Source organism: Scardinius erythrophthalmus (assembly GCF_964197995.2).
Source record: "Scardinius erythrophthalmus genome assembly, chromosome: 8".
NCBI lineage: Eukaryota > Metazoa > Chordata > Actinopteri > Cypriniformes > Leuciscidae > Scardinius > Scardinius erythrophthalmus.
Genome location: NC_138228.1, coordinates 9065537 through 9092376, shown reverse-complemented (window position 1 = coordinate 9092376; position 26840 = coordinate 9065537). Strand labels below are relative to the sequence as shown.

At 37.1% G+C, this 26840-nt stretch overlaps 2 protein-coding genes across 10 annotated transcripts; both read left to right on the top strand.

Moving 5' to 3' along the window:
- The first annotated feature begins 3354 nt into the window (after positions 1 to 3354).
- admb (adrenomedullin b) lies at positions 3355 to 5435 on the top strand. 5 transcript variants are annotated; one of them, XR_014030662.1, is made up of 6 exons: positions 3356 to 3499; positions 3835 to 3947; positions 4035 to 4163; positions 4264 to 4559; positions 4649 to 4718; positions 4926 to 5435. XR_014030662.1 is itself a non-coding variant. In XM_081373109.1 (5 exons), exons 2-4 carry the CDS (start codon positions 3847 to 3849, stop codon positions 4532 to 4534), a joined length of 501 nt encoding a protein of 166 aa, XP_081229235.1. In that variant the 5' UTR covers positions 3356 to 3499; positions 3835 to 3846; the 3' UTR covers positions 4535 to 4559; positions 4926 to 5435. The 5 variants fall into 5 exon arrangements, 1 of the variants encoding a protein (XP_081229235.1); XR_014030663.1 differs by having other exon boundaries at positions 4649 to 4756; XR_014030661.1 differs by having other exon boundaries at positions 3355 to 3499; positions 4264 to 4756.
- A 2215-nt stretch (positions 5436 to 7650) lies between these two features.
- On the top strand, positions 7651 to 25924 carry LOC308695190 (AMP deaminase 3-like). Of its 5 annotated transcripts, XM_081373221.1 has the most exons (17): positions 8430 to 8564; positions 9217 to 9252; positions 9371 to 9475; positions 13249 to 13471; positions 13574 to 13751; positions 17405 to 17570; positions 17866 to 18085; positions 18198 to 18327; positions 18424 to 18618; positions 18726 to 18857; positions 18974 to 19137; positions 21329 to 21455; positions 21896 to 22059; positions 22219 to 22339; positions 23571 to 23744; positions 23849 to 23959; positions 24846 to 25924. In XM_081373221.1, exons 3-17 carry the CDS (start codon positions 9418 to 9420, stop codon positions 25020 to 25022), a joined length of 2340 nt encoding a protein of 779 aa, XP_081229347.1. In that variant the 5' UTR covers positions 8430 to 8564; positions 9217 to 9252; positions 9371 to 9417; the 3' UTR covers positions 25023 to 25924. The 5 variants fall into 5 exon arrangements, with proteins under 5 accessions (XP_081229346.1, XP_081229347.1, XP_081229349.1 ...); XM_081373220.1 differs by lacking the exon at positions 9217 to 9252 and having other exon boundaries at positions 7651 to 8564; XM_081373224.1 differs by lacking the exons at positions 8430 to 8564; positions 9217 to 9252; positions 9371 to 9475 and adding exons at positions 11000 to 11109; positions 11567 to 11699.
- The last annotated feature ends 916 nt before the right edge of the window (positions 25925 to 26840 follow it).

The window sequence follows — 26840 nt, the reverse complement described above, 5'->3', positions numbered from 1 at the left end:
AACTAGTATACTTATAAGTTCACTTGTAGTACAGATGCATTACAAATGAGAAACCTAGTTGTGTACTTAAAGTTTACTACTGTTACACTTTTATATACTAAAAGTGGGCCAATTTAGTCTCAAGCAGTATTGAAATAGTACACATACAAGTTTACTACAAGTACACATTGATATTAGTATACTTACTACATAAAAATATACTTAAAAATATACTTGAACATTACTTATAATAAAATGAACTTGAAGTATAATTCTTTTTCGTAAGGGAGGGCCTTCAAGTTGCACAAACCGATAAAGCAGCAGTCTTTATGCACTGCAGGGATGATGTATTCTTGTAGGGCAAAAACGTCAATATGAATTAGCATTTTAGAACTTCTGGTTCTACTGCAAAATCAAAAAGGTTTTTAGTTAAATGCTTGAAATAAGGTCTGTGGTTAACACAAGCTGAAGATATTTTCACGTTTTATTCTACAATATAAAACACATATCAGTAATACCCCCTTGTGATTTTTTTTTAAAGCTTTACTTTGCAACCAAGTGGCTAAATGGGACTACAGAGGTTGTCAGGGACATTAAACAACATCATGCCATATAGAAAAACAGCCGTGTTGTGCTTATAATCATACTCTTGAAAATAGTTCTACCTAAATATTTAGGAGAAAATGCTTTTTTTTTAAAGGGATAGTTCAATTGTGTCATCATTTACTCCCTCTCTCAATTTGTTCCAAACCTGTATGAGTTTCTTTCTTCTGTTGAACACTAAATAAGATATGTCATTAACCAAACAGTTGACGACAGTCATTGACTTCCACAGTATCCCCCCCCCCCCAGAAAAAATAACTTCTCAAAAATCGAACAGAACTACTGCGGTGACTGGCAGGCTACATAAACGCTTCCACGAAACAGAGCCGAAATAACCTCACTTCTAAATCTGCTTGTGATTTCTTTCTTAGCATGAAAACAGCATTCACACCATGCAACGACTGATAGTAAAAAAGATATTACCCACTTGTTTTGAATCAAATCCACTGGATATCCACCAGCGGCTGGTTATAGGCTACAACCAGAGGATTTATATTAATTTTGATGTGCAGATTATTAACAAATAAATAACATGTGCTGTCCGACCACTCGGATGAGCAGATGCCAGCACAGTCATTATTAATTCGAACCACTTACTCATATAAAGGATAAACAATAGCAATAAAAAAAGTGTCAAGCAGATAACTTTCTGAGAACAGAGGGGATTTTGCATAAAATGTCACGGTGGTTTCACGATGCATTACTTGGCAAGTGTAAACGAGAGCATGTATGTCACGACATGGGGATGTGATGAGATGTGTCATTTTCATGGAGCAGATTCTCTTCCTGAGGCTTAAAATAATTTGTGGCTGTCTGTATTCATTGACTTGATGATGTTGCAATAACAATGCCTCTAGGGGACTTGCCCCATCTGCTTGGAATACACCCTTGATTTTTTTTTTTGAGTCGTCGCTCAAGCACTGATATAACCAAAGGCTGGTTTGAACCTGCTTCAACCACATTTAACAGCTGGTAATGCATAGATAGGAGGAACAAACAGGTAAACGCTCTATTGCCAAAAAAAGGAAACACATCACAGCTGTGCTGTCATACTTGCATCAAAACATGTGGAGTTCACTATGAACATAAAACTTCAATGCTGTTAGAATCTAATCCTGGTGCACACTTTATTCATGCTTTATTCCTCTCATAAAGAGACAAGATTATGTGACTTCCAGTCACCGCAGCAAAGATTAATACTCTTACTATTTTCTTTTTAGATTGTGTGGCACTATAGAAAACCACAAATGGATTCAGACAGTCAGTTTGTCACTTACACCAAGAGCAATCAAGCATGTTAGACTGGCAGAAACATCTGAGCTGGAGCGTTTTATCTTTCCAGAACACATTTTTAAAAATTTCGACACTGTGTTTCTACTTTCTACAGATAAAAAGACGAGAGGGAGAGGCTTTGCTCATGCTTAAATATAGAATCGGGTGTTGTTTAACTCAAAGGAAACTGGTAGGAGGAAAGTTGTCTTTCCTGAGCATGTCTTCACTTGGCAGGAACATTTCCAGCAGCCTTATGAGGCACTTAACGTAATGTTACCATAGTCACGCACCTATTTGCAATTCGATCGTGTCTAATGTGCTAAAACAGTGCATTTAAAAACCAAACTGATCGCAACTGTGTACAACTAGTAACACTGTTGAAACATTTTTTTTCATTGGCAATTTTGAAGGACAAATTGATCTATAGTGACAGGGAAGACATTTATGATGTTACAAAAGATATCTATTTCAAATAAGTGTTCATCAAAGAATAAGTTTCCACAAAAATATTAGCACAACCGTTTTCAACATGAGCATTTTCAACACTGAGCACCAAATCAGCATATTAGAATGATTTCCGAAGGATCATGTGACACTGAAAATTCACCTTTTCCGTCAATTTTACTGTTTTTGCTGTATTTTTTAATCAAATAAATGATCAGTCTTGCTGAGAATAGAGACTTTTCCCCCGCAAAAACTTACCAAAAATCTTACCAACCCCAAACTTTAAAGCAGAAGTGTATATACAATCTCAATATTGAATTTTTGGTTTATTTATATACCCATGGACTGAAAAATATGCCACATGAACCCGCAACAATCCAGACAGAAGAACTCAATCTAATTTTTGGGGCGAGGAGAATGTTTGAACAGAAATAATTACCATCTACTGGTTTTCTCTCTCTTCAGTTACAAATTTGGGCATGTTCCATTCTCAAATGATTTTGGCAAGGCATCTGGTGTCATATTAGCTGTACTCGATATAGAAATCATTAATTCCACATTCCTAACTTGTTAACAAAATGTGTAGGTGGCTGGAATGTGTGAGGGCTCGTACGGAGTCATTATCCCAAGGACAACATCTCCCGTGCAGTCACATCATTTGAAATAAACTCGATCACCAATTAGATGTGCATTCCAGATGCTTCGCAGGAAGTTAATCATCAGATGTTTACAAGGCTGATGCTGAAGCATATTTGTCTGGGAAATGAATCTCGACTCTACAATTCAAAACCTCTCTGACCCTGTGAACACACCAATGCAGGAGATATGAAAATTATTCGGAAACAAAACAAATGGTGTCATCTAATTAAAAACGATATTACAGGAATGCTGGAATAATGATTTCTCTCAGGGGTTGTATTCCATCCTTTTCAGACAGGGCACATAAAGTTGTTGGCTAGTTTAGAATAGGGATGTGGCTGCTATCACTCAAGACAACTCCCGCCCCTTCCCACCCCCTGTAAAGTATATAAAGCACTCAGGTTTTTCTGTGTAACTCAGACCATTAGCAGTGGCACAGCTGAATACTCATCCTTAGCCAACTAAGATTTGGACACAACTCGGAAATACACAAAAATACTGACTTCAACATCACCACTTGTCAAGTGTGCAGTCAATTCTAGAGAGCGACCGGAGTTATCAGGTATGTTTTCTTGGTTTGTTCGCTTACTTTTTGGTTTCAAAGGTCAAGGCAAAAACATGGGTTAGTGAGACATTTGACTTTCTGGCAAGTCATTTTCATTGCACCAAGTGTGCACTTGTCTCAGGCAAATATAAGACTTGCTACTGGGAAATGACACGGTTGAGCAAAACTTAACCTCTGTGTAACTTTCAAAATAAATGAATGACCAGTGTGGAGTCAACAAGGAGCAGGAAGATCATGTCATTGGGACTTTTGTTCAAAAATCAGGTGTTTTTCATGAGAAGAACATGCATTTTATATGATTAATAATAACATTGCTTCATGTCCTTCCACAGGTTCCATTCACAATGAACTCAGTGCTTCAGAAGGCTTTCCTGTGGTGTGTGCTGACTGCATTTCTGCCGAGCATCACGAGTGCAAAACCTCTGAATACAGATGGTTTGAGAAGGTAAGCTCTCATGACTGAACCACTCTTGTCATTCAAAACTCTGATTTTGAATAAAATCTCATGGGTTTCTCTTGTCATCTGCTATAGGCTCAGTGTTTGGCTTCAGGGTAAGGTGAGGAAAGATGTCAGCAGCGTGTCTGAGAGAAGCGAGAGCGACTCGACAGCTTTGCTGACTCAGAGGAACAGCGGTACTGAGTCATTTGTACCACAGCACAGGTATGTCACATTCTTTGACTGGATAAACGCACATATTAAGGGCAAACTGACTAATCACCAGCAGATAAAGGAAAACTAAATGCTTTCTGTTTCCTTCCAGGAGTGTGAGGGTAAAGCGGACAGAACCAGCATACACGGTCAAAAGAGTCGAAAGAGCGGGCTGTAATCTGGCCACCTGCTCGGTGCACGAACTGGCCCACCTTCTGAATATGATGCACACGAAGACAAGCAACGTCCCCACTGATAAGATGGGTTCAGGGGGCTACGGACGGCGACGGAGACGTTCGCTCCCATCAAACCACCCTGAACTAACTTTCCACGAAGGCCGTCTAAAGCTGGCATGGGTCCAATCCATCCACAAAAGGATTTAAAGAACAACCCAGGAACACCTCTGCGGTTTGTCCTGAGCCTTTGGTTTATATTGGCTCTGTTTACTGAGATACTTCTGATACTTCCTTTGCTGAACGTTAGTGTACTCTCTTCAGGCACAATGGAGCAAGTGGAGCATCCTTCTCTCCATCCTCTGCCTGATGGGTTGGACAGAGAAGGATTCAGGTCGCTTAAAGTGGTTGTGGAAAAAAGGAGTGCTATCAGTTGAGACATAAAAAAATATATGAATATATATATATATATATATATAAAAGCTTTGTGAGGGTTTAAGGCAGTATGACAGGAAATGGGTGGTCAATGCTCTGCGCATGTGTTTAGCATTCTTGCCATTCTAATGGAGCTTTGGGACTTGACTCTCTGTCTCTTCTGCAGCACTGATGCGCCTTCTGCTGGAGGAATGAAGGAACAACCCAGGACACTGCCAGCCCAAACTTTCAGTGAAGAGGACGGAGAGAGAACAGCAAGAAGAGCTTTCATGAAGCTATTTACCCTGGAGGACCAATGATGAAGAACAGAGAGAGAAAACTCTTTATGGAAGAAATGATTTTTGTTGTCCTCAAGGACATCCACATACTTGAAGACTGATTTATCTATACTGTGGGGGCCGTGCAATAAGTCACTTTAATGTTATAATGTAGTCTTTTATTGATGTGTATAAAGATGTATATTATGAAAATACTGTAGGCCTACGTTTAAAAGTTCATGTATTTATATCTACATACTGTACATGTATCCTTAAGAAACTATTGTTTATTTTGCGTTTATTTTGAAATAAGATGTTTATCCTGTGATTTCATATCGCTATAATGCGAAGCATTTTTTCCCACATGAATCATTCAATAATGTGTCAATTGATAACCTATTAAACTCCTGCAAGTGTGAGTGAGGACAAATTGTATCTTATTTCCAGGGCAGCTTTCAGGTTGGTACCTTGAACGCAAAAATAAATAAGTAGCTAAACATAGGCTACTGAAGAAGTTAGTCAAATATTCTGGACCGACTGAAAAATGTAAACATTGTGTTGCCGCCATCATGAGAAACTGAAATTACATCCTTTTCAATGCTTCATTACTTTACACAAAACGTTTTTAATTACCGTGCGTGACTTACGTAGCCTAAAGAAGGCACAGTAAAAGATTTAATATGTCGTTTTGGCAAGTGGACTGTAAAAATAACTTTTTGAACTAGGCTACATTACAAACACAGCAGAGGGCGCGCTTTCTCTAATTATTATACACGCTAAAGCAACTATTTATTTCCTTTTCTAAAGCGTTGCTTTAGCGTGTATAATGATTATTAGGGAAAGCGCGCCCTCTGCTGTGTTTGTAATGTAGCCTAGTTCAAAAAGTTACTTTTTTTAAGATTTAAAGATAGGGCAATTTAACTGTGACTTGCAGATTAAAATACAGTCTTGAGCAAAATCCTTCATGAAATGAGTTGGAGATAGCTAGGGTTTTATCAAAAGTTTGGCATGACATCTGTTAGGGGAAGAGCCACCCAAATATTTGCAGCAGCGGCCGCTCAACCCCACCAAATTCGCTTCAATTTTTGCTAGCAGTTCAATTTTGCCTATTGTTTATAATTGACCAGCACAAATGGAAATTATAACAATTGGTAAATCTGATAAAAGACGGAAAAATGCATCCAAATAAAAGAAATTGCTATATTTCAAAACTACAAATTTATCAAAAAATAAAAAGAAATTTGGCCCCAAACAGTGCTCACACACAGGGGCGTAGGCTGATCTGTGGACACTAACGTTAGATAGTTCATTCATGGCACAATGTTTCTTCCTGGCTTCCACGCTCTGTTTGATCCGTTAATAACGGAGAAATGTGAATGTTTCTCACTAGATCTTACAGCGATGTTATTACTTCTGTGGCGAATTAAAATGATTTATTTACTGGATCTCTTATTACCGCTGTGTAACAGTGTCGCTTGATCAAGATCGCTCGCGCTGCTTTGGTCCAAACTGATAACGGTCCGTCAACCACACAATAACGAGTAGCCCAGTTTCATTCCGCTTACATTACGTTTGCACATTTGATGTTGGACAATGTTGTGGTCGCGCCGGCGTCTCTTACAATATGAGCGCGCTTGCCACGCGCAACGCGGCTACATTTGAAATAATGAAATTTTGGTCGGCAGGAAAAATGGTCCAACGAACCGTTCGGTTCTATGATACTTCATCACACCGGCGCTATAAGTGAAGTCAAGCTGTTTGTGTTGCCTGGATACAATTTGGGCGGACTGAACCATTTTATGATAATCGAGAGGGGGAAAGGGGCCCACGGACGTTTGTGTTTCCTAAACAAATACATTTTTTAACACCAGGAAACAGCAAATAGAATAATTTAAAGTTAATAATTTTTACTATCAAATATTTTTTTTTAGCACCACAATTTTATTGGGGGCTTCTCTGGGCCCCCTCTTAGTCATGGGCCCCGAGAATCGTCATCGTTTACCCCCCCTTTACAGCGCCCCAGGACACGCGTGCATTGATTTTTATTAATAAACTAGTTTTTTCTGTCAGTGTCTGCTGCAAAGATGAAGATGATCATGGTGTTCACTTTTCATAATCAACATAGATGGAAAAAATTACATTATAATATTTGAACAAATATGTAACTGCTCTTATTTAATGGCTACAACAAATATAGTAGGCCTACATACTCTCTATTTGTACAAATTGCTGCACATTCAAGTTAATTCTCGAATTAATTTTCACATTATTGAAAACAATAAACATAGCCTACCACTTAAAAATATACGGTTGTACTGCAGTTTTTTCTAAGTAGCGTTACAAGAAACACTCTTTCTGCGTAGATCGAGGTCCGTTTATGTTGGAAACAACTCCCATTCATAAAATCCTTCAGTTTTCGCGTGTTGTTTGTGCACCTGACAACGGTACACGTTGAGCCACAAGGAGCCATTGCTTATCTGTCAGCATTACTACTTGTCAGTAATCAGTTTCACCCGTTTGTACCGCGACGCGAGTATCCCTTGTGTGCAAGCTTCATTGAGCGTTACGCTAAACCGGAACTGAGATACCGGCAACAGGAAGTATCGAGTGTCATGGCGACGCCCATTAAGACTCGCAGGAAAGTTGTGGATAACATGGACGCCGAAAAAAATACGTGCTGCTCACGCGCCGCTGACGCTTGCGGTGTGAAACCGGCGTTACCCCTCATTTACTCCTCAGCGTGAGAATGAAATACAAGGTGTGGCGCGTGAAATGCGTCAAGTCTCAAGACTTGAGAGCCCTGGTTGGAGAGAGCATGCAAAACAGACTTTCCCACATTTTCTTAATTGAAAAGTGTTACACTCAAAAGAATGGTACTTCTCAGAATTGTTTAAAATAGTGTACACGTACGTGAAATCAATGAAGTCTCAAGACTTGTTTTGTAAAGGATGAAGTTCTTGTTACTTGACAAATCGTGTTAAAAAAAGCGGCACGTGCGAGACGCCGAAAAAATAGCGAGACGCAATAAGTCAAAGATCATGTCTTTGCATTTTTACATAAAAAAACAACAACAACAGCAAAGGGAATAGAATAACGCGTTGTGTGTGTGAGAGAAAGTAAATATTCGCCTTCATCTCAGCAGTTCTCTGCTCAGATTAATGTCATGTGTATAAAGTCAAGCCTCGAGGTTGAACAACATGACGCGAAACATATCCGTAAAATACTTTTAAGCAAAAATGTAGTTAGCCTATGTTTTGTTTTCACCAACAAATATAGTCGCAAAACGTCGAAAGTCTCTTTAAAAGCCCAGAGAACTGAAATTAAACACACCAGACAAGATGCAAGTCCCAAGTTCAAGGTTCCCTACTACCAGCGCCGAAAGGGTTAAGTGCTGTGACATTTTTTTTAAGATTCAGCTAGTAAAAGCCTTGAGGTATTTATCTTCACACCCAGTGAGTGTTGCACTACTGAACACAGCAGAATCTCTCAGGATACTGTCACACGAACAGAGAGGGAGAGAGAGAAAAACTTGGGTCTGCAGACAGAAGGTGAGTTGGTTCATATCGCTTTAAAACAAAGTTTAGAAAACGCTTTGGCAGTTGGATTAACGCAGTAGAAGTGCTGTAACCTGTGGCCTCTTTTCTTTCAAGCATCTCCTGCAGGTCTGAACCTGTTGAGGGGTGATGCCTCATTCAATTACTGATTCTCTCTTAAATATTTCTGTATAAAATGTAAGGATTAAATATTGGAGAGTTTTTCCAGGTGTGGTGGTTTTTGTTTTGTTTTTGTTTTTTTGAAAAACATTGAGGCATTTCCTTATTCAGAACGGCATGCTGTTTGTGTTCTTGTAGATAAGCTAAGATGACAGCTAACAACGTTCTAGTGTTTATCAGGAGTTGTTTCCCCCTAAAACATCAGAAAATGTTGCATATGCTGTAGCTGGGCGATATATCGCATGACTTTTCTCGTCAGTGATTATTAGTAAATCGCCATCACCTGCTTTCAAATGGAGCGGCATTTACTTCAAATACAGCCCTAATATGCTGTAAAGCAAGTGCCCAGGAAATGTAATAAACATACTAGGAAATAACATCAACTTTTGTGTTTTGCTTTTGGATTTGACTTTGCAGAAGTAGTGTCCATCAGATTAGAGTTAGTTGGCCTACTTATGAATTTCCTTTTCCTGTTTTTGAAAACCAGAAGACTGGCAGTTAGCTTTCATCTGCTCGCTGAGAGGTAAACAGTCCATGTTGCTGTAGAATTCTTATTAAATGAATCAGGGTGTTTTTAGTGTGTAATTTTTCCTTCCTGCAATGCATTTTAATAACACAAGGAGTTTACTTTTGTCTCTCAGGTGGAACTTTGACTAGAGATCGTGTTGCATCTGTTACACTGTACAAAATGAGCAGGAAAGGAACCCCGTTGTCTAAGCAACAATCAATACCCAACTTTATGAGGGGTAAGTTTGGCACAGTATGATAATACTATATCTCAGTGCTTCATGTTGTCTTGCACAATATGCTTTTTTTTGTACATTTTGTCTTTGTAAAAGGCTAGTTTGTTTAATGTGCAGGTCCACTGCACAAACTCCTGAAAGCTAGCATGCAGACATATTGTTGGGTATTGCCAAAGTAGGTTAAAAGTATATGCAAAACATTCTTTGCAAGCACGTCATGAAGTGCTCTAACAAAAGAGCACTGAACCCGTTCTATAAATAACCTCTTTGCAATGAAGCACTTGACTTTACTCATGCCAGGCTCGATGACTTGTGCAATCGTTAAACGCAAAGTCATTGCAAAACATTTCTGTTTTCATTTAAAACCGAAGAAAGCCTTATTATAAATGCACTTATTTAAATTACACTAATGGCATTCAAACTGCATTTGAGTGCATTATTTGCTAAAAATCTGTGAGAATGATGGCACTGTAATTTAATGGTTTACACTTTTTCAGTCTATAAAATTAGAGTCAAAACAAGTATTTTAACCAAATACTACAAAACAAGAAGAATACTGCAAATGTATGGCACAAAGTGAGCTGAACTTGTGCGTCAAAATGAAAGTATGGCTTTTCCGTCTCTGAGATGTAAAGTAAGGGGAGGGGGCAGAGGGTTGGCAGGTACTGAACCAGTGCTACGCGTCAGGGCGGAGTTTAGCTTCTCTTATTTGTTTTCCTACAAACGAGTAAAGGTCGAGGAGATACGGGTTTAGTAGACACAAATACACAGAGCTATCCTATCTGTCACCCCTTATACTTTCTCTGAGACACCGTGGTAGCCTTGACCTTCTCAAAGCGCAGGTAAATAAATGCATTTGCGGGCTGAGCTTTTGTGTTTTGAGAACGCTTTGCTCATTTACTTTAAGCCTAGGGTTCTTCCATGCTCATTTCAAGGTCCAGAAAAATTAGGTGAGTCTAACTTCAGCAAAGGGGATGTATGAAAACGGATTAGGACATTATTGGATGCTGTTTGGAACAGAGTATTCCTCTGGGGTCTTATATGTGTCAGCATGTGCTTTCCAGAAGCTTGATAATAATACTGTGCGTACAGTATACTGGAGGCGTATGAGTTATGTTGACTTAAAAAGGAGTAACCTGATTCTAGTTATCTGTGCAGGGGTAGGGCTTAGTGTGAGTTGGTTTAAGTCAGGTTGAGCTGTTATATATGAAGTTGCTAAGGTTGTGGATGGGAATGTAAACAACCTGTTTTCAATAGTGGATACATTGTATAAGCCATAGTGTTTACAGCCTGTCTTTAAAGGTTCATTAATGTTACTGGAACATGAGTGAGCTAATGCCAAGACAATGTTATTCCCTTATAAAAAAAAAAACAGCGGGCTGGGAAATGATCTTGCCAGCATTTAGAATGGTCTCAGGTTCAGCTCGCAGCTCGTTGTGACGTCCAGCCAGGGCTCTCTGCTGATATGATGCTGTCAGACCCTTTAAATAGGGAGGAGTGGGATACTGAAAAACACTGAAGCTTCTTCATAGACAAAATAAGACCTAGAACTGAAGACCACAGTTATAAAGCAACAGGAAAACAGAGAATCCAAACACAGAGATCCAGTAAAACCATGGCAAAAATAGCTAAAGAAGGTAAGAGAAAGTGTATATTCCAACAATAGGAATAGGAATATACAATAGGATCGGTCAAGCTGAATAATAGGGGTCAGTGACAGTCAAAAGATTGGATATTGACAAGCTTTTCTTCAGTTGAAAGTTGACAAGATAACTGTGTGCTTAAAGTAAACAATTCCTTTGACAATTACTTATTTATACATTAAATTCACATATGTATAATACAGTAAAAATCAATTAGATATACATGTATAATTCTATACATGAATTTTATACGTAATATATTTACACTATGCCTTAAGAAAAAAAATATATAATAAAATATTATATAATATAATGTATTTGTTTTTTACTGTAAATATAATGCATATCTTACAGAAAAATATATATGATTGATTTTTACTTGGATATATAACTAAGGGGTTTACTTCCATGCGTAAGACACAGCTGTTCTAGAAGTGCGTCTGGTATCTAGGTTTCCTAGATGGGCAGGGCTGAGAGGAGTCTGGAATCATCCATCTGACAGGCTTGTCAAGCGTCTATATCGAAGGGCTGCGGATTGTTGACAGTGCAGTGGAATATTCAGTTGCATGTCAACACAGGTGGAAGTAAACAATCTTACACATGACTTTATAAACCTGCCTGCCATTAAATCTTTTTATAGGGATGGGCTTGACCTACATTCCCATGCTATATGTGCACTGAACCTTGTATACGCTGATGTCATATCCAATGTGATATGGGAAATAGAAAGGTGGCCAAGGCATGGTAACTGATATGAAACTATAATCTACTGTACAGGATGCAAATGTGGTATTGATAAACCAGGGAGTCCGTGCGTGAATGGAGGAAGGGTGGTGAGGTTAGGCATAATAGAGACAAAAACCTGTGGTCAAGGCCTGAAAAATTTGACAGATGCTTTTTGAGAAAAATTCATTATAATGAATATAATTAATACACTTATCCTTATTATTATTTTTTGAAAATTTCAAATGTCAAAAGCAGGCTGCATGACAGGGGTTTTCAAACTTTTTGATGCCAAAGACCCCAAAATATGATGATCCCCTTCCTAAAATATAATGGCAGTGATATAATTGATTCAATAAAATAAAAATGTATACTGTGTGACGAAAATGTTAAGTGTTGTTGTTTCCGGCATTAAATCATTGTCAGTAAATATTTACTTTGTATTAAGTTAACAGCATATTTTTTCTACTCACTATTAGGATGATGTACATATATAAACCTAAAATTAATTTTTTTCTCATTGTTTACAACTAGGGCTGTCAATTGAATAAAATTGTGATTCATGTCATGATTTTTGACCAGATTTTCAAAGGCAACTTTGAAAACCCTAAAAAGATACATTTAGTAAAGTGTCAGATTTTCTGTAGACCCAGACACCAGTTTGAAAACAAGACACTTTGCCTTTCCTTAAAGTGTTGCATGTAAAACGAAATCACAAAGTTACACTTTCCAAATGTGTTGCATATACTTCTGCTTCAGTGCATGCATAACATTAATGAATTATTATATACAAGTTCCCCTTCACTTGTGGTTTGTTCTTCATGATTGTGCCTAAACTAATAATGGTTGCCTACCAAGTAAATAAAGGAATGCTTGCTGTGCACCATGAGTAGTTTGCTGCCACAGGACACAACAACAACAACTCATCTGACACTTTGGGAATCCAGTCTCTAACTTAGTTAACCTCATAGATACCTGACTAAGACCAAGGCACAAGATGCAGAGTGAAACCAGAACTGTGTGGACCGATACTTGAGGACATGTTTACAATCATGATGAGTGCAGTTGTAAAACTGCCATGATTTACACATACACATAATTACCTCCAGTTTATTTTACTACCTTCAATAATGGTTTTACAGTACATTATGGCAAAATCCGGTAAATAATTTGTTAGCCAAAATATGACAAATAATAGGCCCTCTAATAGTGCCATGTCATTCATTTCAAAGCATGACTCTCTTGTCAAGTTTTGGAAACTTGTTTGGGTACTGCCCAAAGTAATGAACGTTTTTAGAATACTTCATACAAATGAACAACATGTACATAAGGTGTTCCTACACCTGATGAAGAACATTGACTCATTATAGAAAGAAAAAGCATTCTTTCTGATGGCACCACTCCTTGCAGAAATGCCGCGTCAGTTCACCAAGATCTCTCTCCAAGAGGTGGATGAGAAAGTGCGACTCATGGCTGAGAAAGTGTACGCTTCAGCTCTGAAGGAAGAAGAATCTAAGAACAGCTTGTCCATGTTCACCGTCCCTGAGGACTGTCCCATTGGCTTAAATCAGGCCAAGGAGTGGGAGCTACGCAAAGAGATGGAGGAGCAGTTGTCAGAGAAATCCGTCAAGAGGTCAGTGAACTCAAATGTGCCACAGGTTGCATAACTAATCAGCAGTTTGCATTATTGTGATATTCAATATGTATTTATTAATCTTTTTATGCCCCATTTTAGGAAACAAAGTTTCAAGCTGATACGATCCCAATCAATTTCCTTGCATATCCCCGCTGCTCAAGATTGGGCTATGTCTGTGATTTCACCCCTGCTGACCCCTTCCACAGACGCAGGCCCTATGCCAGACAATATCCCAGAATTCCAGAGGGTCACCATCAGTGGAGACTACTGCGCAGGGGTAGGAGACAAATTAGTGTATATATACAGTGCTATGCATAAGTTTAAACACCCATGCTAAAGTTGACTAAAAAGAGGAATAAAAAAATCATCTTTTGGAAATTGAACTTAATGCCTGAATTAATTTTTTTTGGAAAAATCCAACCTTTAAGGACTCCAATTTTCTTTGTGAATGAATAATGTATCGTAAATAAATAAATGTTCTTCCTTAAAATACAGGGTGCATAAGTTTGGACACCCCTATGTTAAATTCCCATAGAGGCAGGCAGGCCTGATAAAGTTCCCTTGGCCTTTGGAATTAAAATAGCCGTGGAGTACTTTCCATAAGATCATCTCTCAATGCAAATCAAACCAGCTATTAGGCTAACTGAAATAAAACCATGCCAATCTCTAGGTATGGTGAAGGCTATGTGATGATGTGGGGATATTTTAATTCCAAAGGCCAAGGGAACTTTAACAGGATGCATAGTATCCTGGATCCATGAAGTAACTGGTCTTTAAAAATAAAAATCTGCCTGCCTCTCTGGGAATTTAACATAGGGGTGTCCAAACTTATGCACCCTGTATTTTAAGGAAGAACATTTATTTATTTACGATACATTATTCATTCACAAAGAAAATTGGAGTCCTTAAAGGTTGGATTTTTCCTTTTTTTTTTAATTAAGGCATTAAGTTAAATTTCCAAAAGATGATTTTTTTATTCCTCTTTTTAGTCAACTTTAGCATGGGTGTCTAAACTTATGCATAGCACTGTATATGTATATGGTTGACGAACGTTCTCAGGTGTGCAATTGCTTTCAGGGAAACGCATGGCTAAAGTAGTTCCAGGCAGGTCTTGGTATTCCATATCACTTTGCCAAATAATTTCAGTTATTTCAAAGTTCCACAACCCACAACAGCAAGAGAACCAAAACCCACAATGACACTGACCAAGCAAATAAATATAGTAAATACAGTGAGGAAAATAAGTATTTGAACACCCTGCTATTTTGCAAGTTCTCCCACTTAGAAATCACGGAGAGGTCTGAAATTGTCATCGTAGGTGCATGTCCACTGTGAGAGACATAATCTAAAAAAAAAAATCCAGAAATCACAATGTATGATTTTTTAACTATTTATTTGTGTGATACAGCTGCAAATAAGTATTTGAACACCTGAGAAAATCAATGTTAATATTTGGTACAGTAGCCTTTGTTTGCAATTACAGAGGTCAAACGTTTCCTGTAGTTTTTCACCAGGTTTGCACACACTGCAGGAGGGGTTTTGGCCCACTCCTCCACACAGATCTTCTCTAGATCAGTCAGGTTTCTGGGCTGTCGCTGAGAAACACAGAGTTTGAGCTTCCTCCAAAGATTCTCTATTGGGTTTAGGTCTGGAGACTGGCTAGGCCACGCCAGAACCTTGATATGCTTCTTACAGAGCCACTCCTTGGTTATCCTGGCTGTGTGCTTCGGGTCATTAAGACCCAGCCTCGACCCATCTTCAGTGCTCTAACTGAGGGAAGGAGGTTGTTCCCCAAAATCTCGCAATACATGGCCCCGGTCATCCTCTCCTTAATACAGTGCAGTCGCCCTGTCCCATGTGCAGAAAAACACCCCCAAAGCATGATGCTACCACCCCCATGCTTCACAGTAGGGATGGTGTTCTTGGGATGGTACTCATCATTCTTCTTCCTCCAAACACGTTTAGTGGAATTATGACCAAAAAGTTCTATTTTGGTCTCATCTGACCACATGACTTTCTCCCATGATCATCCAATTGGTCATTGGCAAACTTAAGATGGGCCTTGACATGTGTTGGTTTAAGCAGGGGAACCTTCCGTGCCATACATGATTTCAAACCATGACGTCTTAGTGTATTACCAACAGTAACCTTGGAAACGGTGGTCCCAGCTCTTTTCAGGTCATTGACCAGCTCCTCCCGTGTAGTTCTGGGCTGATTTCTCACCTTTCTTAGGATCATTGAGACCCCACGAGGTGAGATCTTGCATGGAGCCCCAGTCCGAGGGAGATTGACAGTCATGTTTAGCTTCTTCCATTTTCTAATGATTGCTCCAACAGTGGACCTTTTTTCACCAAGCTGCTTGGCAATTTCCCCTTAGCCCTTTCCGGCCTTGTGGAGGTGTACAATTTTGTCTCTAGTGTCTTTGGACAGCTCTTTGGTCTTGGCCATGTTAGTAGTTGGATTCTTACTGATTGTATGGGGTGGACAGGTGTCTTTATGCAGCTAACGACCTCAAACAGGTGCATCTAATTTAGGATAATAAATGGAGTGGAGGTGGACATTTTAAAGGCAGACTAACAGGCCTTTGAGGGTCAGAATTCTAGCTGATTGACAGGTGTTCAAATACTTATTTGCAGCTGTATCATACAAATAAATAGTTAAAAAATCATATATTGTGATTTCTGGATTTTTTTTTTAGATTATGTCTCTCACAGTGGACATGCACCTACGATGACAATTTCAGACCCCTCCATGATTTCCAAGTGGGAGAACTTGCAAAATAGCAGGGTGTTCAAATACTTATTTTCCTCACTGTAATAGGATAAAAACGACAAATTATTTCCATGTTTTTTTCCACAAAATTACGTTTATGTACTCAAACACGAGGTGAGTTACCGGGTGTGCATTATTTTTCTTCTAATTTAACGGCCCGTCGTCAATTATTCCTTATATATATATATATTATATATGAAGGTATTTAATAATATAATATATAATATAATATTATATAATATAATATACAAGGAAAAGTTCAAGAAAGTTAATAAACAGGGCTGGGTATTTAATTTGAGCCAAACAAATTAATTCATAGTACAAGAACGAGCAAGTCACACCTGTGCGACACAGATTAAGTTTGCATGACCAGTACAGGTGTGGTTTCATAATTAAACACTTTGGATGCAGCGGTAGATTAGTAGACTAAATTGTGAAAAAATACAAGCAAGAAAGTGTCCATTATACAGTGATTCATATTTGATGAACAGAGTATTTTTGTATGTGTACTTTTAGAAGTACACTTGCACACTTATATATAAACATATACACATAATACACAAATTATGCCTTCAAAGCTAACAAGATATGGACTACAAGTCACAAAACTTTAAACTTAGAGGTTTAAGGCATATATAATACCGTTCAAAAGTTTGGGGTCGGTAAGGTCTTTCTTTTCAAAGAAATTAATACTTTTATTCAGCAAGGACACATTAAATTGATCAAAATTTATCTGTAAATTTATAATGTTACAAAAAATGTATTAATGCTGTTCTTTTTAAACTTTCTATTCATCAAAGAATGCTGAAAATGTATCAAGGTTTCCAAATAATATTAATAATCAGCACAGCTGTTTTTTACCTTGATAATAATATGAATTTTTGTCTTGAGCACCAAATCAGCATATTAGAATGATTTCTGAAGGATCGTGTGACACTGAAGACTGGAGTAATGATGTTAAAATCAGTTTTTCCATCACAGGAATAATTTAATAGAAATAGAAAGCAGTTATATAATATATAATATCACAATATTACGTTTTTTACTGAATTTGATCAAATAAATATAGCCTTGGTGAACATAAGAGACTTACCAACTTTTGAACTGATGCTGTTCTCCTTAAAGCTGACAAAATTAATCTATGATCACTTCTGACAGATAACAGTTGAAGACTATGCACAGGCAGCGAAAACTCTGCTGACAGCACTCTTCATCAGAGAAAAATATTCCCGGCTGGCATATCACCACTTCCCCAGGACCACAGCCAGCTTTCTAAGGAGTGCCAATAATGAGAAATGGAGTGAGGAGGATGAAGTGCTGCCAGGTATGTCATGGTTGGCATTAATAACAGTTCATGCACCAATAATGTTCAAATAACTGTTATCAAGTAACCAATAACTGTTCAAAGATCTATAATGACAACAGCTTTGAGACATAAGTGAGAAATTACTGTCCTAAAACCATAGTACTATTCTGTCTCAAAGACTGTTGGGTGTTCATTAGGTTTGGGAAAGTGATACTAAAAACATCTAGTCCTGTTTCTGTTTATATCAGAACATAAGTAGTATGACATTAGCATTCATCAGAACTACCGTTATGCTTTCTTTCCATGGAAACAGAAATCTGCCCCCCTCCAAGTGAGGGTGAGGATCCCTACAGTATGGAAGACCTCCCACAGGATCTGAACTACTCCCTGAGGATGAAAGATGGAATCATATATGTCTACGATAATGAGGATGCTTTAAAACAGGATCAGCCACGGAGCTTGCCATATCCTGACTTGGAAACTTTTGCTATTGACTTGAGCCACGTCCTTGCCATGATTGCAGACGGACCAACGTGAGTTCGGTTATATTATATTTATAACACTGCATGCATCTGTTGCTAAATAATAATAATGAAATTCAGCGAAAAAAAGAAATACATTTAGGGGAAATATGCTCTTTTATAGGAAGACCTATTGTCACAGAAGGCTAAACTTCCTGATGTCCAAGTTCCAACTACATGAAATGCTGAACGAGATGGCTGAGTTAAAGGAACTGAAAGGCGTTCCTCACAGAGACTTCTATAATGTCAGAAAGGTATTTCAAATAAAGTTGCATAGACACTAATATTTACACTATTTACTGCATAAAGACCCTTTTCCCTTCTAAATGTACATATTTGTGAATATTCAGGTTGATACGCACATTCACGCAGCTGCCTGCATGAACCAGAAGCATCTACTGAATTTCATCCAGGACACCTATAAGACAGAAGCAGAGCGAGTGGTGGTGGAGAAGAACGGAAAGAAGCTCACCCTCAAACAGGTGTTTGACAATCTGAAAATGGACCCTTACGATCTCACAGTGGACTCATTAGATGTACACGCGGTACGTATTTCAGAAAACCTCAGGACTTCCAAATGATGCTTTTATGCTACATTTTCTTGCAGAATGGATCTTGCCGCAATAAGAAATTGCTCTATTGTTTGTTACAGGGCAGACAAACCTTTCATCGCTTTGATAAATTCAATTCCAAATACAACCCAGTGGGTGCTAGTGAGCTCCGAGAGATCTACCTCAAAAGTGATAACTACATCAATGGAGAATACTTTGCACGTCTTATCAAGGTAAAATTGATCAACTCATATGCTGATACACAAGATAAAATTAACTATAACTGTCAGAGCACACAGACTATGTTCTTAAGTGGGTAACAATCAATTGCATTGTTCCTGTTGTGCAGGAAGTTGCTCATAACCTGGAGGAGAGTAAATATCAGCATGCAGAACCCCGTCTCTCAATTTACGGCCGAGCCCCTGAAGAGTGGGACAGCCTGTCCAAATGGTTTATCAAGCAAAAGTTGTACTCCCCTAACATGAAATGGATCATACAGGTGCCCAGGATTTAGTAAGTCCTATTCTATTGTCAATTAACATATGAATTTAAAGACATTTAACAGTCAATGAAACTTCAATAATCTAACCCAACCAAATGGGCAAGACATTTTTTTAATATATAGATACAAATGTGTATATTTAATAAATGTCTTATATTTTCAATATATTTAAGAAATTAATTAAATATATTGAGAATATATATACAGTACCAGTCAAAAGTTTGGAAACACTACTATTTTTAATGCTTTTGAAAGAAGTCTCTTATGCTCATCAAGCCTGCAGTTAAAAACCAAAAAAAAAACAAACAAAAAACAGTAATATTATGAAATATTATTACAATTTAAAATAATGGTTCTCTTTTTTTAATATACTTTAAAATGTAATTTATTTTTGTGATGCAAAGCTGAATTTTCATCAGCAAGTACTCCAGTCTTGGGTGTCTTATGATCCTTCAGAAATCATTCTAATATGCTGATTTATGATCAATGTTGGAAACAGTTGTGCTGCTTAATATTTTTTTATAACCTGAGATTCTTTTTTTCAGGATTATTTGATGAATAAAAAGTTAAAAAGAACTGTATTTATTTAGAATAGAAATCTTTTGTTACAATATACACTACCGTTCAAAAGTTTGGGAACAATAACTATTTTTTTTAAAGAAATTAGTACTTTAATTCAACAAGAATGCGTTGAATTGATAAAAGGTGATGGTAATGATTTATATTGTTAGAAATGATTTTATTTTGAATTAATGCTGTTTTTATGAATAAATGCTGTTAACGTTTTACTCATCAATGAATCCTGAAAAAAGTATTCCAAAAAAATATATTAAACAGCACAACTGTTTCCATCATTGATAATGACTGAGTATCAAATTATCATATTAGAATGATTTCTAAAGGATCATAAGACACCAAAGACTGGAGTACTTGCTGATGAAAATTCAGCTTTGCGTCACAAAAATAAATTACATTTTAAAGTATATTAAAAAAGAGAACCATTATTTTAAATTGTAATAATATTTCATAATATTACTGTTTTTTTTTTTTTTTTTTTTTTTTTTTTTTTATAACTGCAGGCTTGATGAGCATAAGAGACTTCTTGCAAAAGCATTAAAAATAGTAGTGTTTCCAAACTTTTGACTGGTACTATATATATATATATATTTTTTTTTTTTTTTTTTCATTTAAACAGCACTTATTCCACTGGTCTACAATTTTTTTAAATAATATTTATTATGTATTTGATGTGCTGAATTAAAATATAACAAGTAAAACAACCGATTGGCTACTGTTTCCAAGATACTGAAGTTTTTACATTTTACATCTATGTATATTGTGTAGAATAGATATTACCAGTCACCTGTCCTGTTTATGTAACACTCAGCAAAAATGTATTATAAAACAAAAGACAAATACTCTGCACTTCTTTGGCTTGTCTCTTGTATTCATTAAATGGAGCATCTCTTGTCACTGTCCAGCAATATTCTGCAAGCATTGATGGGCTCCATTTGCAGTTATCTGCACTGCAATGACTAAACAGAACTGTGTGCCTTTACAAAATCAAACACTGGCGAGTATGACACTGAATGACAGGGATGCAAAACTCAGTTCCAGGAGGGCCACAGCCCTAGTTTAGCTTCAACCCTAATGAAACACACCTGATCGAGCTCATCAAGTCCTTCAGGCTTAATTGAAAACTACAGGATTGCGTGTTGGAGCAGGATTGGAACCATGGCTGTGGCCTTCCAGGAATTCAGTTTTGCACCCCTGCTTGAATGACTTCTAGAGCTGATTTAGGGCAATTTGTTCAATTTGCATCCATGACTTTCAAGAAATATGATGCAATACCAGCTTCAGATTGCATACTTTATTGTTTTGCCTAAAAACCAAGTACTGTCCAAACCCAGTCATAAATGTATTCATAGATCCAGTCAAAGATGTGTTTTAGTCATTTCAGGTTTAAACTGAGATCCCTTCCCTTTATTATTCATTCATCCTCCGCCATTAAAGTTTGACTACATTTATTTCAGAAGCATTTTGGCTGTACTGTTATTGTCATAATGTTTAATTGTTAATGTTCAAATCAGTGTATGAAAGTTATATAATATATGTACTTTTTGGAATTCTGCTTTCTAAATTCAATTTACAATTCTGCACTTCTAAAATCAAGTATTCTTGATTTGTGTATTTTGTTTTTAGTGACATTTTCAGATCAAAGCGGATTGTTCTTAACTTCGCCAAGATGCTGGAGAACATCTTCCTCCCACTGTTCCAGGCCACAATTAACCCTCAGAAGCACAAAGAAACACATGTTTTCCTGAAACACGTAAGTGCTTTATCAGAGTTTTGTTAAGCTGGCAAGACCAGTCAGAGCAGATTCATGCTACAATAGAATATTGTAACACAAACAGTGCAATTAACAGCTTAAACACAAAACAGTCATTTTACTAGGAATCAAGATTTAAATGCCAAATCCCTTATGGGCAATTAAATGGTTCTCAGATGAATATGAGTTCATGTAAAATTTTCATGCACTATAAATCACAGAAAACATAGTTGTGGTTAAACTAGGCACAAGTAAGTAATGTAGTCATTGTGTATTCAATTTTTTCCCCCACCAAATGTGACCAAAGTCAAAGGAACGCCACCTTGCCTATAGAGTATATCTGAACAGCCTGATCAGTCCTTATGTAAATATTAAGCCACAACCGCAAAAAGTGGCTGTAAAAAATATGTCAAAAAAAGCTTTCTATGTTTTTTCTGCAGGTGACAGGGTTTGACAGTGTGGATGATGAGTCCAAACATAGCGATCACTTATTCACCTATAAGAGTCCAAAACCGGAAGAGTGGACCATGGAGGAAAACCCACCATACACTTACTACCTCTTCCACATGTATGCCAACATCATGGTCCTCAACAACTTACGAAAGTAAGTCACTGTAAAGATCAAGCTCTGATTTCAGCACTACAACCCATTGTATTCACAAAACAAACTAAAATCAAGACAAGCTATTCCCTTCAAATTTAGCCTTAAGCTTTATAACTGAAGTCACAAGCCATGTTAAATAGTGAAAATGTTTTTTTGCAGGGAACGTGGTCTCAATACCTTCCAGTTCCGTCCTCACTGTGGCGAGGCAGGATCCATCACCCATCTGGTGTCAGCCTTCCTCACAGCTGACAACATCTCTCACGGACTCAACCTGAAGAAGGTCAGTCTCTAAAACTAACTGTGTTCACATCAAACCACACAACATTACACCCATAGGCAGTGTAGTTCAGAGTCTACTAAATAGACAAACATTTATTACACCGCTTTCAAAAGTAAGGATCGTTTCAGCTTTCCCCCGTTTGGGGTAATGTTCACTGCCAATTAGGGGGGGAAAAAAGCATGAATTTACATGTATAATTTCTAGGGCATTGACACAAATTTTACAATTTCGATTTAATATCGATTAATTGGGGACTATCAGGTACAGTACATGGCAAAAAAATCTCTCAACTAACGCTGTAAATTATACAGGGACAGTGGTTATACATACTATATAATATTAAAGGTAACTGATTTGTAGGCTACTTAAATTACACATAAGGAAGGTTTTTTAAAATAAGGTTATAATAAAAAAAAACATTTAAATGACGTAATTGTGTGTCTACTAGTTATATTTAGATATAAACATTTAAATGGTGGCTGTCAAAAACATGACGGATTTATTCATACATGCATACATTCATACATACATTAAATATTGAAGAGCAGGTTAATTTGAAATGCAATGAATATGCTATATAGTGCATATATTAATCAAAATGCTCCTCTAAGTTAATTTTCCTAGCTGACTGATGAGTTTTTGGACATTTATTGAATGGCTTTTCTGAGGTAAATGTAAGATGACATGACATTGTTTAGGCTACAATCTATTTTATTGACGTCTTTAAGTGGTTAAAACACTGATTTAGCGATTACACGGATTTCGGTAAGTTGTACTGTATCTTTCAACATACCTTCTGAAGTTCTTTCATGTTTGTTTCATGCTATAACTAGCAATACAGATGACGACCAGTTCACGTGTGCTAAGCTTGAACCGAAGGTGCTATATGATCTGTCACGCCACATTAAAGAGCACCAAAAATGTATTTATCGTTTGAATTTCATAATACAATTAACAGAATTTGAAAGCTGAGACGTTATTATATATCAGAAGTAATAAAGCACAAAGCTTATTGCAATTTAATAGATTGGAGGCGCGCTGCAAAGGTTCTGACCCAATAGGACAAGTGACTGTTCTGTCAACTGACCATCATTATTATTGAGCCCTGTATGCTAAGTTTCTTAGAAAGGAGTAATTTAACACACAAAAAACCTTGAAAATCATCAGATACCAGTATTGATGTAGTCTTTTCTTATGGTTTAACATTGTTCTTGTTCATTTCTCAAAACAGAGTCCTGTGCTGCAGTACCTGTTTTACTTGGCCCAGGTGCCCATTGCCATGTCTCCGCTCAGTAACAATAGCCTGTTCCTGGAGTATTCCAAGAATCCCCTCAGGGAGTTCCTGCAAAAGGGCCTGTGTGTGTCCCTCTCCACGGATGACCCATTACAGTTCCACTACACAAAGGTCTGGGAAAGCAGTGTGAATGACGCTCATAGAACACTGCCAACACTGAGTATATTCATCTAGAGCAGTCAGGTGATGTGATTCTGTTGTTTATGTATCTTTAGGAGGCCTTGATGGAGGAGTACGCCATAGCAGCGCAACTGTGGAAACTGAGCACATGCGACACGTGTGAGATCGCCAGAAATAGTGTGCTTCAGAGCGGTCTGTCTCATCAGGTACTTTCTCTGTCTGTCTTGACCTATAAAGAATATTCTAGGTTTAGATTTCAAATAATTACAGCTCATCCTTGTTTTCTTTAAAAAAAAAAAGAAAGAAAAAGAAAAACCCAGCGAAATCAGGTGACATTGAGGAACATTCAATGGCAGTTAATGGGGCCAATTTGTAGAGGATTTAAAGCTGAAAGTTCACTTCCATTAAAGGTACAATCAGTGCTTGAAGTGGGCCGAAACACACTGGTACTATACACACTTCTATATTTTAATCTGTAGCATACGCTCATTTTTTTCTTGAGTAGCGGCACTTCTCACATGATGCCGGTATTCTGAAAAGCAATGTCTTTTTTTTCAAATGCAAAATTTCTGTTCTTCCGCAAAACTCATGCAGTTTTGTTTATTAACCGCAAGAGCTGCAAAAGTTACATAATGTAATTATTCTGTTTTTAACTTGTGTATTATTTGAGCTGTAAAGCTGTTAAAATATTTTTACAGTCATTTTTTACAGGTCTTGCATTGCCCTGGTGATGTTTTAAAATTTGATATAACTTTACACAGAACAGGTTAATAAGGGTTTGTTTTTACACCAAAATCATGTTAATACGCTTATGTTTATATCTTTTGGCTGATTGAAACAGTATTTGTATGAACTGGCCCCATTCACTTACATTGTAAGTGCCTCACTGTAACTCAGATTGTTGCTTTTTAATGAAAAAAATAAAATAAAATAAAAATTATGATACAAGTACTGTTGGTTGGCCAAAACTTCTACTGAAACCTGAATATTTTCTTAAGAAAAATCTTCCAGTGCTAATTTTAAATGCATTCCAATGCTAAATTTAACAACCCTTGTGTATAAAAAAAGCTGACATTTAGATTTCCCTTGCAGGAGAAGAAACACTTCCTGGGTGAGAATTATCTACAGGATGGACCAGAGGGTAATGACATCCGAATGACAAATGTGGCGCAAATCCGTATGGCCTATCGTCACGAGACCTTGTGCAATGAGCTCAGCTTCCTAGTGGATGCCGTCAAGTCAGAAGCGTTGGCTGCACAAGCCCCGTAAACATGGCAGGGTGATCGATAGGGTAGAACATGAGTCCATACGAGTGGACCAGATATCAGCATACAACTTTATCTTGCTATAAGTGATGCACAAAAGAGCCATGGATATACATCATTCAGTTAGCAAGATGTGGAGTCATGTGACTTAATGCCTTATATAATGGGCATATCAGTTCTCATAGTGCCTTGTATGTGATGGATATATTTGAAGACTTCAGATGCAAAAGCCTCTAAGTGCCATCTGAAATTTTCTTCTAGAATGATCATTTTTGTCAAGCTTGTATGTTTATGTTCAGTTATTTCACTTTAATGGCAATGAAAATGACCTATTAATTGTCATTAAAGTGAAATTACTGAACTTAAACATACGAGCTTGAAAAAAAAAGAAGCTAATTTTAGAAGAAAATTTCAAATGGCACTTAGAGGCTTTTGCATCTGAAGTCTTCATTTATATCTCAAATGTCAAATATACCTTTAAAAAGTGACGCTCTTATAAACTGTTTCAGTATTTTGCATGGTTTCTGAAAATGGGAGGGGCATACATTTGTTACCTTTTCTTAACAAGGGAGTGTTTGGGTGAACAATGTATTCTTTTGTTCAAATGTTTTTGTAAAAAAAAAAAAAAAAATGGCACTGGAACTAAAATTTGCCTTGATAAACTAGTTCGTTTGCAACCTGAGATTCTGGGGCATTTTTTTTTCTTTGGCACAAAATAGACTTGTGTACTTGAACTTGCACATTTTGTACACCAACAATGATGGTTAAACTGTTTTAAGGATGTTGTATAATGTATGGGTGCTTGGCCTCTGAAAAGCCACCTTAAACGTGCCTGAATGCTACATATCTTTGCCAATATCTGAATACTGCACTCAAAGTAAAATAAATAAAGTGGTGTCAAAACAAGTCTTGCTGAATCATTTCATAATGAGATTGTATATAGTTCATATTCCAGATCATTAGAAATGTTATTTATTTGCTTGACACTGCTCTCCAGTGGAAGTACTAGGAACTGTTATAGTCTTCAAACAAACTGCCTAGAAGAAAATATTCTATTTAGTTTATTATTCAAGATTTACACAAGATGACAGAACTGAGAACATCAAACATCCCAATTTACTTAAGAAGTAAAAGAAATCTCATTCAAAACAACACTAGGAAGCAGCTAATAATGTTATTTTCTCTCCGATAAAACGATTAACATTCATTCCAATCTCTATAAATCTGAATATTGCAGAAATTTACATTTTCCACAAATTCACATACTCTTCTCATACAAAAGTCCAAGATGAATTGGATTTCAAACTGAAAAAAACAACAACACACAATTAAAAGGTAACACACCTCCACTGAAAGTGTCAGTGATGCCCTATAAAATAAAGATTTCATTTGCAAACATTAAACTGCAAAATAAAACAAGCAAATTAGTTAATTCTCAAATGTTAATCCATTTGAAAGATCCAAATATTTTTCATAATGAATGTAATGAGTCATGAACTATAATTAACATTTGGTCCTTACACAGAAATAAGTTCATGTTAAATGGATGAATGTAATTATTCTGTCAAACCTTAGATTATAAACATTTCTGAATCGTGTGACTAAATTATAGCATATAAAAATATTAATATAAAATTGTGCTTAGTCGTGATTTTTGAGCAGATTGTCAAAATCAAAATGAAACCACAATAACATCCATCCATCCATCTTCCTCCGCTTATCCGGGGCCGGGTCGCGGGGGCAGCAGTCTAAGCAGAGATGCCCAGACTTCCCTCTCCCCGGACACTTCCTCCAGCTCTTCCGGGGGGACACCGAGGCGTTC